At 52.2% G+C, this 14,098-nt stretch overlaps 1 protein-coding gene across 1 annotated transcript; it reads left to right on the top strand.

Annotated features, from left to right (window-relative positions):
• The first annotated feature begins 4,316 nt into the window (after positions 1-4,316).
• On the top strand, positions 4,317-11,111 carry LOC130888529 (keratin, type II cuticular Hb5). The gene is made up of 9 exons (XM_057791553.1): positions 4,317-4,736; positions 6,848-7,056; positions 7,564-7,624; positions 7,752-7,847; positions 8,450-8,614; positions 8,977-9,102; positions 9,505-9,725; positions 10,457-10,488; positions 10,918-11,111. Exons 1-9 carry the CDS (start codon positions 4,317-4,319, stop codon positions 11,109-11,111), a joined length of 1,524 nt encoding a protein of 507 aa, XP_057647536.1.
• Positions 11,112-14,098: the final 2,987 nt, after the last annotated feature.

Here is a 14,098-nt window from a genome sequence, read left to right as displayed (position 1 = left end):
TTGCTGTCTCTAAGCAAATTCAACACCTTTGTGCAGAAGAGACTTGAAGTCTTTGGATTTTGACATCCTTGGGGTTCCTGAACCAATCTCCCATGGACACCCAGGAATGACTTCATGGCATTATATAGCTGTCTTCTTCCTAAGATTTGGGATATGTTTCTACTTCTAAAAAGAGAATGAAGCTTCAGAACCACTAATTTAGCCCAGTTCCGAGACTAGAGGTTCTGCTGCTGGAGCAGGAAAGCCGCTGTTGGGAGGACTCAGGAACTGGGGAGCTGGAACAGGAAAGGCACTGTTGGCAGAACTCTAGGAGTAGGGAGACAGCCTGAGAGGACAGCTTGGGAGAGAATGGGGTTTCTAGAGAGAAAACCATGAGGAAGGAGTGGGGACAGGGCAGAGAGAGCTTAACCAGCTGGTGCAGGACTGGCCTGTGCTATCCCAGGCAGAGATAGTTGCTCCTCCAGCTGCTCCCTATTTCCCCCGTGCTGGGTCTCTGAGACATGCCCAGATCTGTGAACTGAAGAGTCGGGAGGCCAAGAAGCCCCTTAAAGAGCTGCGCCAACCATGAGCATTTGGCACAGATTTGGTGACCAGCAAAGTTTTTAAAAAACCATTCCTGGGGTGAGCCAGATGTACCCCGGTCTCCATACCATACTTGGGATGAAAAAGCATCCAGGCAGATACACATATAGAACTGGTGGGGTCAATAGATGCCTCTAGGGCCACTCAGAGCAGGACCAGTGAAGTATCAGTGCCCTCCTGCCTTCTGATAAATCCAAGAAGCCTTCCTGCAAGCAGAGGATTCCAAGTCCAGAGGATAAAGAAAAGGGAGGCATGGGGGCTGGAGAGATGGCTCAGTGGTTAAGAGCATTGCCTGCTCTTCCAAAGGTCCTGAGTTCAATTCCCAGCAACCACATGGTGGCTCACAACCATCTGTAAAGAGGTCTGGCGCCCTCTTCTGGCCTTCAGGCATACACACAGACAGAATATTGTATACATAATAAATAAATATTTAAAAAAAAAAACAAAAAAGAAAAAAAAAAGAAAAGGGAGGCATGAGCGTGGGGAAGATCAGACGGGCCCAGAGCACCCAGCGTGGAACAGGTGAAGATGACAAGGCAAAGCCAGGAAGGATGAGTGACTGGACCGCCAAATAACACCATGTGTGCTCTGTAGACTCCAGGGTAGTCAGGACGCGTCTCAGAAGCTAGGGACTCCAGGGTAGTCAGGGGTGTTTTCCATTCAGTCAGGCTTCCTAGAAACGGCCACTGAGAAGCCTTTCTAATTAGGAACTAGTCATGGACTCTTGAGTGGAAGTGCTAACACTGGGTGGGGTCTTAAAAGATGTTAGGCCAGGAGGTAACCGGACCAAATGGCATGAATGACAGCACCGGAAATAAGAGGCTATAGAAGGACATGATCTGAGTGACCGGGGACACCCACAGAGGCATTTTATGAGGCTCAGAGGGAGAGAAATCACTGCTTCTCCCCAATGAGTAGTTCACAACAGCTTCCCGAAAGAGGCCGCTGTTCCGGGACATTCCAGGCAAAGGTATAACTACATAGAAGGCTTGGAAGCAGAGACAAGGGTGCCTCTAGTGACAACAACACTGAGGTTGGTAGTGACTAAGGGGCGAACTACGAGACCTGTCCCCACCTGTCCTCAAAGCTCCTGACCTGGAACAGCCAGGGACCTGGGTGTCCCCAGCAGGGTGTCGGGGTGATAGGCAGAGACCAGTGTGAGGCTGTGGGTCACCTCTTTCTCTTACGCCACAGATGTCTCTCCACAACAGCTGCCTGTCCTGTCAGTCTGTGCCACCTCCGAGCAGCACTGAGGTTTGGCCTACCCGTCTCCTTTGTCTTCTACCCAGGCAGTCCAACCAGAGCTTTAGGGGGGCCGCTTCCCTGAGCAGCCTGCCAGCGGGGATCAGTGCTGCATTGGCTTCACCCTGAGGCAGAGACAGCCATCCTTCCCCTGTGCCTCAAGACACCCGCACAACTTGTACCTATGTTCTGCCCCTGCCTGTCCAGGCCCAGGCGTTGTGTCCTGAAACAGTGGCCAACCAGGCCTTCCGTAGCCCTAATGCCCAGGCCTGTTCTGGGTGATGGCAGGGAACACGCATACAGATTTCCATGTGTTGGTGAGGAGAAAGCCTAGGCCTGAACTATGTCCCTCAGGACAAAGACTGCTTGCAGCTTCAAGGACAGCAGGAGGCGAACCTGATTCAAGCAGCAGAGTAGAGGAGGGCAGAGGCCCCCAGGGTCAAAGTGGGCTTTCCCAGCACCCTCCTGCCCGTTCTCAGCTGCCTCTCGGGCATCCCTTTGCCTTCAACACAAGTTCCAAGTCTACACAAAAGAGAGCCAATGAGGTTACTGTCCAAGCCCTGGAATATCCCCTGGACCCCTGGCAGCAGGGCCTCATATAGGGCTAGAAGCTGGGAATCATCCTCTGTGCTCCCCCAAACGGCTTCTCCCTCCACCCCCAGGCTCCACCCCAAGTTTTTATAAGAGTGAAATCAGGCCGAGGAAACATTAAGCACAGCCTTGAAAGGGTAAAGAAGTTGTGAGGTGCAGAGGAGGCGAGAGCTAAGGGTGGGGCTGGAAGAGGCCCACACAGTGGGGGGAAGGGGGGATGTTCCCTGCGGGAGGCGGCTGCTCCCTTCCCACAGACCTGCATGATGTCCCAGTCTCGCGAGTTTGTCACCTGCCTCCACCAAAAGGAGGGTTAGAATAGAATCAAATCCTGGAAGGGAACAGAAACTTCAGGGAGACGAACACAAACTTCCAAAGACACGGTTAGAGAGGGTCGAGCTGAACTCGGTCCTGCAGCTTTGATTCAGCTACTCCAGTGGCTAATCCCTGTTGCTTTCCCTGGAGGTGCCAGTGTGGGAATGTCCTTTGGGGCCCTCTGGTGAGCACCTGGGCTTCCCCACCAGCTGCCCAGAGTCTCTCCACCTCCCCTGATGGTTCGAAGAGGGGTATAGGGTACATACCCGTCTGCCTAATGCCAGGTGAAGACCGAGGTCGGCAGGCCATGGACATGAGAGCTCGCAGGGCAGAGAACAAAGCATGGTTAGATGAGAATATTTGGTCTCTAGGCAAGCTCGCCAGCTCTCCTTCTCTAAGGTCTGAATTCCTCAGGTGTCTTCAGAGCCCCCCTGGGGGCAGAGACCATATCCTTGGTGTCTGTGCTCCATAAACATTTGCAGAATGGCATCATTATCCTAATAAGTGGCCCAGGGACACACAGGTAACAGGGATGTTAGAAAGCCATGGTTCCCAAAGGCCCCAGGAGACAAAAATCCAGGCCCTCTGACAAGAGTGAACCACCACTCCACTCCCATCGTCGTACCTTCAGTGCAGGCTCTAAACAGACCTCGAGAGGTGGTAATGCGGGAACAGGTTCCCCGCTCTGGCTGGCGGTCTCGGAAGGGGCAGACACTAACAAGACATGTTTCTTCTTAGGGAGCAAATAGAAAAGGCTCAGAAGCAAGCGAATACCCAAATCGAGGTTCCCTCAAGGTTGGGCACACCTTCCTGTTTGGGCCACATGGAAGAAAGTGACCGAAGGAGTCTCCCCGTTACCCACAAGTGGTCATTATGTGGCCACTGAAACTCCAGTGGTTTGTTGTTCAGCTGGGTGAGAAAGAAAGGCTCTGGACCAAGGTTCTCTGGGCCGGAATCCAGACGGTTCCAAGCACTGTCTTCTCCAACCCTTTGTTCCTAAGAACACATGGTCAAAATGACCCCTCTGGTCCTGAACCACCTTCAGGCAAGCTGTCTGGTCATTGGAAGCTACTCCAGGGGCAGTGATGGACATGAGAATATGCCTGCATGAAGCCAGGGGACACAGCGGAGCCTTCCTGTGCCTCAGTCTACCTGGGACTCCGGTGATTCTGTGCCCCCCACTGCTACCCATGCCGCCCCCAGATTGCTAATGGGGTTCAAATCCGTCCCCGGGTGTGGGTTGAGGCCATCTCAGGGATACCGTGTGAAAATGAATTAGTTAATGTATGTAAAGAGCTTTGAAGATGAAAAGTGCAGCGTGGTGTCCCTAATAACATCTTCAGTCTTTTACGGAGCCCACGTCGCCTCTGAGCTCACCTTTAAAATGAGTCTTTGGGGAGTTGCTGGCAACCTCCCCAAGCCCATAAACAACATAAAATGCCTTTTCACTGCTTTTACGCAGCCAACCCCAGCTCTCCCCAGCAATAAAAGGACCGCAGAGGATCAGAGAGATCCAAAGGACTCCAAGCCTCACACTCTGCAGCCTACACCAAACCCCACAGCCACTTAGACGCCATCTAACTCACGCCATGTCCTGTCGCTCCTACAGGATCAGCTCAGGATGTGGAGTTACCCGAAACTTCAGCTCCTGCTCAGCTGTGGCCCCCAAAACTGGCAACCGCTGCTGCATCAGTGCTGCTCCGTTCCGAGGAGTGTCCTGCTACAGGGGACTGACCGGCTTCAGCAGCCGAAGTCTCTGTAACCCCAGCCCCTGTGGGCCCCGCATGGCTGTGGGAGGCTTCCGCTCAGGGTCCTGTGGACGCAGCTTTGGATACCGCTCAGGGGGTGTTTGTGGGCCCAGTCCACCCTGCATCACCACCGTCTCTGTCAATGAGAGCCTGCTCACACCCCTCAACCTGGAGATCGACCCCAATGCTCAGTGCGTGAAGCATGAGGAGAAGGAACAGATCAAGTGCCTCAACAGCAAGTTCGCGGCCTTCATCGACAAGGTGAGTGTGGTCTGTGATGGCCCAGAGAGGACCTCAGGCCTGACTTCCCTTTGGGAGAGTCCAGTCTCTTGGGAAGACAAATTGGCTGCCAGGTCAGGGACAGGAGAGTGGAAGAAATGCAGACCCACGGAAGGGGATGGATGCATGGCCTTCATTTGGTACTTGGAAAGTTCATTATGTAGTCTAGAAATCAAGGCTATGGTTTAATGTGTGTGTGTGTGCATGTACATGTGTGTATATCTGAGGACAATATGAGAAGGCAAGGGTGTCACTACAAGCCTGGTTGAGGGCAAGAAGAGTGGAAGACAATACAATCAGAAGGCATGGTGGCCTGTGCCTAGGCAGCATGGGCAGTGCAGGGAGACTGCTCAGGCCACACTGTCTCCTCGTGGGCTGCCTGTGACACTTGACAGTGTGACACCCCAGGCAGGATACACCCTGAATAGCAGGACTAGCCTCATGGGTTTATGTGAAGATTTGAGAGCTCAATTACGGAAAGGACAAGCCAATAGCAAGCATTCAATAAATGTCAATGGTTACTCTCTCTTTTTCAAAGACAATAGTGGAGGAGGAAGTGTGACAGCTAAACAGGGGGGTGGGGAAGGGGATGGGGGAGGCTGGAAGAGAGACAGGGTGGATGCCTGCCTGCAAGGACACCCACCAATACTGGCAAAGTATCAAAGTTGAGCAGCTGCCTCCAAGGGGCAGTAGAGAGAGAGTCTAAAATTCCTGATGCTTTTCTTTAGTGATCTTAATAAATCCTCCAAATCACCCCACGGGGAGGTCTTAATATCCACATTGTAATGACAAATGGAGCTGAGGATGCTTAGGGCACTGCTCGGACATACTGTGGGCCAATGAAGGCAATAGATGGGGGCTCGAGACAGCACTCCTCCAGTGAGTGTGAACTGGTCCTTACGACCCCGGGAGTCTGCCTCCCTGTCCGTGATGTGGAGGAAACAACTTCTGCATCCCCCCCCCCCACAGAATCATGACAAATGAGTAAACTTCATAGACAAATGATACAGACACAGACACAAATATCTAGAAATACAGATACAAAAACAGAGAGAGACAGGCAAAGACATAAAAACAGATACAGAAAAGACAGAAACAGATGAAGACATGGACATAGGAAAAGATAAAGGTCTTAGACACAGACATAAAGAGTCATAGGGGTGTCAGGTGTGTATGTAGTGAATGTGTGTGATGTGGTGTAACGTGTGTGGTGTGTGGCAATGTGTGTGTGTAAGTGGTGTGGTATGTGTGTGCTTATGCATGGAATGGTGTATTGTGTGTGGTGTGTGTATATATATATGTGGTGTATTGTGTGGTACGGGGTGTGCAGACATGTGTGGAAGGTGTTCCAGACACAGGCCTGGGTACCACAGAGTGAATGTCGGAGATGTGTTTGTTGGAAAAATGGCTGAACAACCACTAGTAATTAGAGTCGCTTTATTGACTGGCTATCCTTGCTGCATGTCGGGGTCTGTTCCAAACAATACATGTGTGAACTGGCTCAGGCTTCACAGCTGTAGCACTACTGTTCCGAACAATACACATGTGTGAACTGGCTCAGGCTTCACAGCTGCAGCACTACTGTTCTGCACAACACATGTGTGAACTGACTCAGGCTTCACAGCTGTAGCACTACTGCCATGGAGTGAGAACACCAAGGGGCTCAGCAGCTTGCCCGCCTCAGTCTCAGAACCAGAGCTGGAGCCTGACCTGGCTTTGAGCCAAGTTCGGAGGCATGCACCAGCATGAAAGGGCAGAGAGTTCTAGCAAAGCACACCACACACATAGCACACACACACATAATACATACACATGCACATACATACACATACATACACATACCAATCATACATACCACATACATATATACACATACCACACCACAACAAACACACAGCATACTAATCACACGCATACAACACACTCCACACCACACACACACCCTGCATGCACCACACACCATACACATCACATGCACACATACACCATAACACACACCACATGCACACAGACCACATGCACACACACTCAAATACACACACATACACACTCCCTAAACTCCCCCTAAGTCTCTTTCCTTCCCTGAATGGCAGGTGCGCTTCCTGGAGCAGCAGAACAAGCTGCTGGAGACCAAGTGGCAGTTCTACCAGAACCAGCGCTGCTGCGAGAGCAACCTAGAGCCCCTGTTCGGAGGCTACATCGAGGCACTGAGGCGGGAGGCTGAGTGTGTGGAGGCTGACGGCGGGCGGCTGGCTGCTGAGCTCAACCATGTGCAGGAGGCCATGGAGGGCTACAAGAAGAAGTGAGTGTGCACACCCACAGGACTCGGAGAGCGGTGGGTGGGAAGTCTCTGCTGTGGCTTCTCAGGGTCCCATAGGACTTCCTGGGCTTTGGAGGGTGTGTGCAGCAGAACCCAGTCCTGAGAGAGAACTGGCTCCCAGGAAGCGAGGGTCGGAATCCACATGGGGTCCCAATGCTGTCTCCTCCATTCCTTGCCTGCCTTCCTGCTCTGGGTCATGGGCTGTGGGCTCCCCCACACCAGCACAGTGCTCTTGGAATCTAGGGTGTCAGAATGACTAGACTCGGTGTGGAATGTGTGTTCTCAGGAACCCACCTCAGAGGCATAGGACTGGGGAATGCAGCCAACCTGAGCAAGGCCTTGCCAAGAGCAAGGCACAAACACAACACACAAAGACTCATTCACACCACAAAAGGTTAAATCCCTTTCACGATCCTGGAAGAACTTGGCTAGGAGCTGAGGCAGGATTCGAGGCGTGGACCCTGAGTTCTGTTTTTTCCCCACATCTAGGTATGAAGAGGAGGTAGCTCTGAGGGCTACCGCAGAAAATGAGTTTGTGGTTCTGAAGAAGGTGAGGGTCCACTTGCTGGGCAGGGAGGGAGGGGAGTCACCTCTCCTCCAGGCAGTCATCGTGTTGGCCAGACTACCTCGCCTTGGACCCTTCCACACATCCTTCCCTCCTCTCTGTCCCCTCTCAGGATGTGGACTGTGCCTACTTACGTAAATCAGACCTGGAAGCCAACGTGGAGGCCTTGGTGGAGGAGTCCAGCTTCCTGAAGCGCCTCTATGAAGAGGTAGAGACACTCACTCACGTGCCAGCAAGGATGGAAAAAAGAGGACACAGAAGTGGGGGTGGGGTTCAGGGTCCTAGGTCTGCGAGTGGTCAATCATATACCACATGCTTAAATTTATCATGCCCACACATGTGAAAAGGCCCCACTATACTGGGTGTAGAGTGCTGGCTGCGCATAGCTACGGTGCATCTGTATTCACGTGTGCATTATATGTGCTCATCTTCTGGGTCTGTGGGTATCTCTGCATGTTGGAGTGTGCTTCCATGCTAGATGACAGAGGAATATGAAGGTCTACGGGGATTCCACGTATGAAGGTTCACTCTGGACTAGTTACTATTTGGCATTCAGACCTTTGCCTGGGACTTCCAGTCAGGCCTTTCCCACACTTCCCCCATTTTTAGACGCTGACCCCAGGGTAAGGTTTAGGGCTTCCAGCCTTGCTGTTTAACATTTGTGCCTATGTGTGAATGAAGGGGGTGGGGGGGCGGAATCATGGAGCTTCCTCATCAGAGCTCCACCAGTGAATAAACACTGTCCCCGTGGATGGGACACCAGGCCCAAAAGAGGCATCAAGCATAATGTTCCTCCTGTTGACTCTGTAGGAGATCCGTGTTCTGCAAGCCCACATCTCAGACACGTCAGTTATTGTGAAGATGGACAACAGCCGGGACCTGAACATGGACTGTGTTGTTGCTGAGATCAAGGCTCAGTATGATGACGTTGCCAGCCGCAGCCGGGCAGAGGCCGAGTCCTGGTACCGCACCAAGGTGAGTGCCTCCTAGTCATGGTTGTGGGAGCCATGCAAGGTGTCTGTTAGAAAAGGTTGCTTTTCCCTTAGTACTGGTAAAAGAAAAGCTGACTGATCTCGGGGACAGGTAGCTGGCCAGGGCTGCTATGTGTAAATACTGCACATGCTGAGCGCTGTACCTGCTGGACACTCATTGGCTGAGCACAGTACTTGCTGAACACTCATTGGCTGACTACAGGACCTAATGCAAACTCATTGGCTGAGCACAGGACCTGCTGTACACTCATTGGCTGAGCACTGTACCTGCTGCACTCTCATTGGCTGAGGGGGAGGTTGTCCTACTTCCTTCTTAAACATCTGATCCCCACCCTCAACTTCCAGTGTGAGGAGATGAAGGCCACGGTGATCCGGCATGGGGAGACCCTGCGCCGCACCAGAGAGGAGATGAACGAGCTGAACCGCATCATCCAGAGGCTGACAGCCGAGATTGAGAACGCCAAGAGCCAGGTAGGTCATAAGGCAGACTCAGATAGGTAATAAGCACAGGAAGGCAACAGGTGACATCACGGGGTGCTTTGCTCACTAGAATGAAATGACCTGTCTCTAATTAAGATTGAGAGGAAGCAGGAACCCAGAGGGAAGGCAGGATTCCTTCATATCATACAGCCGACATACTCAGATGAGCAGAATCTCTGAGTTTCAAGAGATGTAACCCATCCTCAGCCACTGCACATGAGCAGAGATTCAGAAAAGCCCAGCCACCTCCTCCTTGGGTTGCCAGACCTATTAACTACCTGCCTTGGATCATCACTAGGGTGCTCACTTCCCTTGATCTAAACACTAGGGACAGCCCCACTGTGCCCCCCACCCCATCTTGTTCGAACAAGATGTCTCCTCTCTACCCCACAGCGTGCCAAGCTGGAGACAGCCGTGGCCGAGGCAGAGCAGCAGGGAGAGGCCGCCCTCACTGATGCCCGCTGCAAACTGGCTGAGCTGGAGGCTGCCCTACAGAAGGCCAAGCAGGACATGGCCTGCCTGCTCAAGGAGTACCAGGAGGTGATGAACTCCAAGCTGGGCCTGGACATCGAGATCGCCACCTACAGGCGACTGCTGGAGGGGGAGGAACACAGGTGAGCTGAGAAAAACCATGTGGGGGTTCATTTGAGGACCAAACTGTCCTGAAAAAACAAGCTGGCTAGGGCCTGTCAATCCTTGCATGGAAGGGGCAGAGACCCTGGGCCTCCTGGCTAACGGTCTTGGGCACAAGTGTGACATATAGCTCTGACCACACGACTCAAGGCCAGGCTTCAGTAATAATGGTTAGCGATCACATATCCTATGATCTGTGTCAAGCACCCATTTATAATCCTCCATCCTGTCAAGTAGGTACCATTTTTCCTATCCAAAAACAGAGAAGGGATGGCTCAATCTCAGCTCTTTTCCCATGGCCACAAAGTTACTAAGCTGCAGAGCTGGGACCCAACACTAGGTCCTGGGCTTCTGAAGCCCATTCGGAGTTTCCCTGGAGTTGGACTCATGTACAATAAGGATGCTGTGCCCTGTATACCCGTAGCTCTGCCTCATGCTTACTGTGAGCACTTATTGGCATTCAGCAGGCTCAGGCACTGATGGCAGGCGGTGTGTGGAAGTCACGATTCCACTCGCTACTGCTCTAAACCGGGAGGGCTGGTCTCCATGGATGGGGACACTTTAAAGACAGAAAATGAACATTCCAAGAAGATTTGGGGAGCCCTTCCTGCCTCTCAGGAGATAGCTCCAACCTAGAACAAAAGCTGGCCTTGTCTGTCCCCAAGGACCCAGATCACTGCTTAGAACTAATGGTGCTTTCCTTTCTCCTTAGGCTATGCGAGGGTGTGGGCTCCGTGAATGTCTGTAAGTATCTGCTGGAAAGGCCCCCTAGAAAAATGACTCTGGGGTTGGGCGAAGCTGCAGCATGGGCCTACCCCATAGAACCTCCAACATTCCCAACATTCATAGTCTTTCCTCTTCCCCAGGCTCCTCCTTAAGGACTACTGGTCAGGAAGGGGGGCGGAAGGTGGGGAAGTAAGGGTTGCAGGGGTGGGGAAATAGGGCTGGGGTAGCTTCAAAAACAGTTAAGCACCCATTAACTGGTGGCCAATAGACACTGCAGTCCAGGGAAATGGGTCCAGATGTGCCATGAGGTTGAAAGAATAGGACATGTCATGTTAGCCACTGATCCCTTGAGGAGGACACAGGCCCTGCATGTGAAGCCCTCAGGCACCTGTGGTGGGTGGATGACACCAGCAAGTCCCTTATCCTTCCCTCTTCCTCTTCCCACAGGTGTCAGCAGCTCCCGTGGTGGAGTCGCATGTGGGGGCCTCACATATGGCACAACCCCAGGGCGCCAGATTGGCTCTGGCCCCTCTGCCACTGGGGGCAGCATCACAGTGATGGCCCCTGACTCCTGCACTCCTTGCCAGGCAAGATCCTCCAGCTTCAGCTGTGGGAGCAGTCGCTCAGTGCGCTTTGCTTAGCGCCAGGACCTGCAAATGGGATGTCTGTCTGCCCCAGAGTGGAATGATGTGTGAATGGAAAATGTGTGCTTGCTTCCAGAATAATCTAGATGTTCCTATGGGAGGAAAGAGTCAGGGCCGCTCTCCTCCACCTTCTCCTTTTAGGGAGGTGTTTCTTGGTTTTCCTCGGGCTTCACTTTAGAAGATATTTTCAACCCTCTATTTAATTCCAACCTGTCTTCAAACACTTATAATTGATTTGTATCATTCACCAAGCCCTCTGGGACACTACCTGTCACCCAGCGTGGCTAAACAATAAAACTTGGCCTTCGTGGGTCAAGGCACAGTCCTAACCACCCAGGCTTTCCTCCAAAAACTATAGCACCAGAGGGAACCCTGCCCAAGAAGCTCCCATTTCTGGCCCCAGGTACATGGCCCCAGAGGCAGCAAGCACCTGCCTATCATTGGTTGTGTTTGGTCACCTCCCTGACTGACTGCCTTCCTTGGGGCAATATGCTCTCTCCATATTCTTTGGGTTGTCTCCCAGAAAACAGTCTGCTCTCTGGGGATTCCTGCTACCTACAGCCCCTAGCTAGGGAGCTTTGGTCTTGCTATTCCTGACGCCTTTACACATTTCAAAGACTCCATATTTGCTCTAGGCCTCCCCTGCCTGTGCAGAAGGGAACTGGCCACGGGAGGGCTGGTGGGATGGGGACTCTGAGGCCACTTTCCGGTTCTGTCTGTGGGTGCCTTGCCTTCTGGAGTGCCCCATTTGTGTTTCAATAAAGGCTGCTGCGATGCAAGGGTGTGTGGTGTTTTGTGCCAGTGTCGCCACTCCCTGCTGGTTTGCTTGCACCAGCCAACCAGTCCTAAGCCAGCCCCACACTGGTGACTATTGCTTTGGAAAAGCCGGTATCATATGTCACAGGGTAACCTTCTCCACTCATCCCTGGGACTGCTCCTAGTTCATTCCCACATGCTGATCTACTTGTCCTCCTCTGTTCCTGCTGTACTGGAGCACAGTTCCAGTTCCCCCTGGAGCATCCTCCCCACTAAAATAACCCCTCCTGCTGTCTTAGTCGGGCTTACTATTGCTGTATGTAACACCATGATCAAACCAACTTGGGGAAGAAAGGGCTTGCCTGGCTTATACTTCCATATTACTGTCCATCGCTGAAGGAAGTCAGGACAGGAACTCACACTGGGCAGAAACCTGGAGGCAGGAGCTAATGCAGGAAAGATGCTTGCTCCTCCCAGCTTACTCAGCTTACTTACCTGGACCACTATGGACCACGCTTCTCCCATCAATCACTAATTAAGAAAATGCCTACAGACTTGCCCAAAGCCCAACCAACCTTATGGAGGTATTTTCTCACTTGAGGGCCCTCCTCTCTGGTGAGTCTGGCTTCTGTTAAGCTGACAGAAAACTAACTAGCACACCTGTCTTTCAGCCCCACCATTCCCATGCTCAGCAGCCAGAGCTCCATACAAATTCACTGCCACCTCCTACCACTGGGCTCAGATCGCTCCCAGCACAGGCATGTGCTTCTTCCCGCACCAGCTGCTAATTCCTGAGCAGCTTCCCTCCCAGCGCAGGTCCCCAGACCTCCACTCCACAAGGAGACAACTCTGCCCTCTCTTGAGGCTCCAGGACCACCTCGCTGCCATCCAAAGCAGACAGACACAGGGGCCAGTCCTGTGCCCTTCGTCACTCGTACCTGTACTCAGTGATCTCTGCTTACCAGTTGCCACCACCTAGAGCTCTGAAGATATCTAGTTCTGCCTCCACGCCTTCAGGCCTTGTCCAAAGGCCAAGCAAGAAACGTCTTGGGGACAGAAAGTGTCTCCTGCTCTGAGCCTTCACTAGGCTCCAGGACAGAGCTCAGGGCATGCCAGGCCTGTGATGTGTAGAGTGATCTCAAGAAGATGAGAAAGTAGGAACCACTGACACTCAGCCCTCTCAGACTCCATCCCTGCATTAGAACACACTCGCTGTCGCCGTCATGGGGCAGGTCTGTCCCCCAGCCCCTCTGCTGCCCTACTCTTCTCCACCCCCATCCCCCAGCCTCCATCATTGGTAGAAGGTAAGACCTGAGTCGCTCTGCTGATTCCTAACTTCAAGCTGAAAGGATTATGAGCCAGCTGGAGAACGCGAGCTGTTCCATTGAGGTTTGCCAGGTGACCCCAAACAGGCTCCTGCAAGCCCCTTGCCGTCCCCTCCTTCATCCCAACTCTCTGGGCCTTGACCACATCCATGGTCACTACATCACTTAAGTCAGATTATTCATCTACCCGGAAGTCAGACAATGGCAATGGGGCTGCAGGACTGCCAGGTCTTGGTGACATCTTAAGCCAGAAGTAGCCTCTGTGTTTGGGGCCCTGCAGGGCTTCTGAGATGGAAGGGCTGCCTTTTCAGACCTGCCATATCCAGTGCTCCTGGGATGCTGAAGTGAGTCCAGGCTGGAGAAAATTTCTTGGCCTCAACAAGGACATGGACCAAAGCAACCAGAGATAGGTAATCTTAGACCTGAACTGTGAGACCACGCACTGACTAGTGAAAAGGTCAGACTCTGCAGGACACAACTAAGCTTTTTAATGCTTCCGTGTTTGTGTGCACAGAACGGTCAACTGATTCAGCTAAAAAAGGGTGATAATGAGGATGTTGTCCTCTCCCTCTAATACCCTGGGGCCAGCAGTAAGCACACAGCATCAACTCTCAGGACCACAGGACTCGGGGCTCTTGTAGCCTTCTTCTAACAAGAGCTGTATACCCTGAGCAAGGCAACAGGAAGCACCCAAGTTTATTTATAGACTTTTTATTAGAAAACTAGTGCATGATGTGTGCAGTGCATGTATATGTATGTGTATGTTGTGGTGTGTATATGTGTGTGTAATGTATGTAATGTATGCATGTGTATGTATATGTGTGTAATGTGTAATATGTATATATGTGTGTAGTGTAGTATGTGTATCTATATGTGTGCAGTGTGTGTAGTATGTGTATATGT

The sequence above is a fragment of the Chionomys nivalis genome, chromosome 17 (genome assembly GCF_950005125.1).
Source record: "Chionomys nivalis chromosome 17, mChiNiv1.1, whole genome shotgun sequence".
NCBI classification, from domain to species: Eukaryota; Metazoa; Chordata; class Mammalia; order Rodentia; family Cricetidae; genus Chionomys; species Chionomys nivalis.
This window is presented reverse-complemented; position numbering and strand designations above follow the sequence as displayed.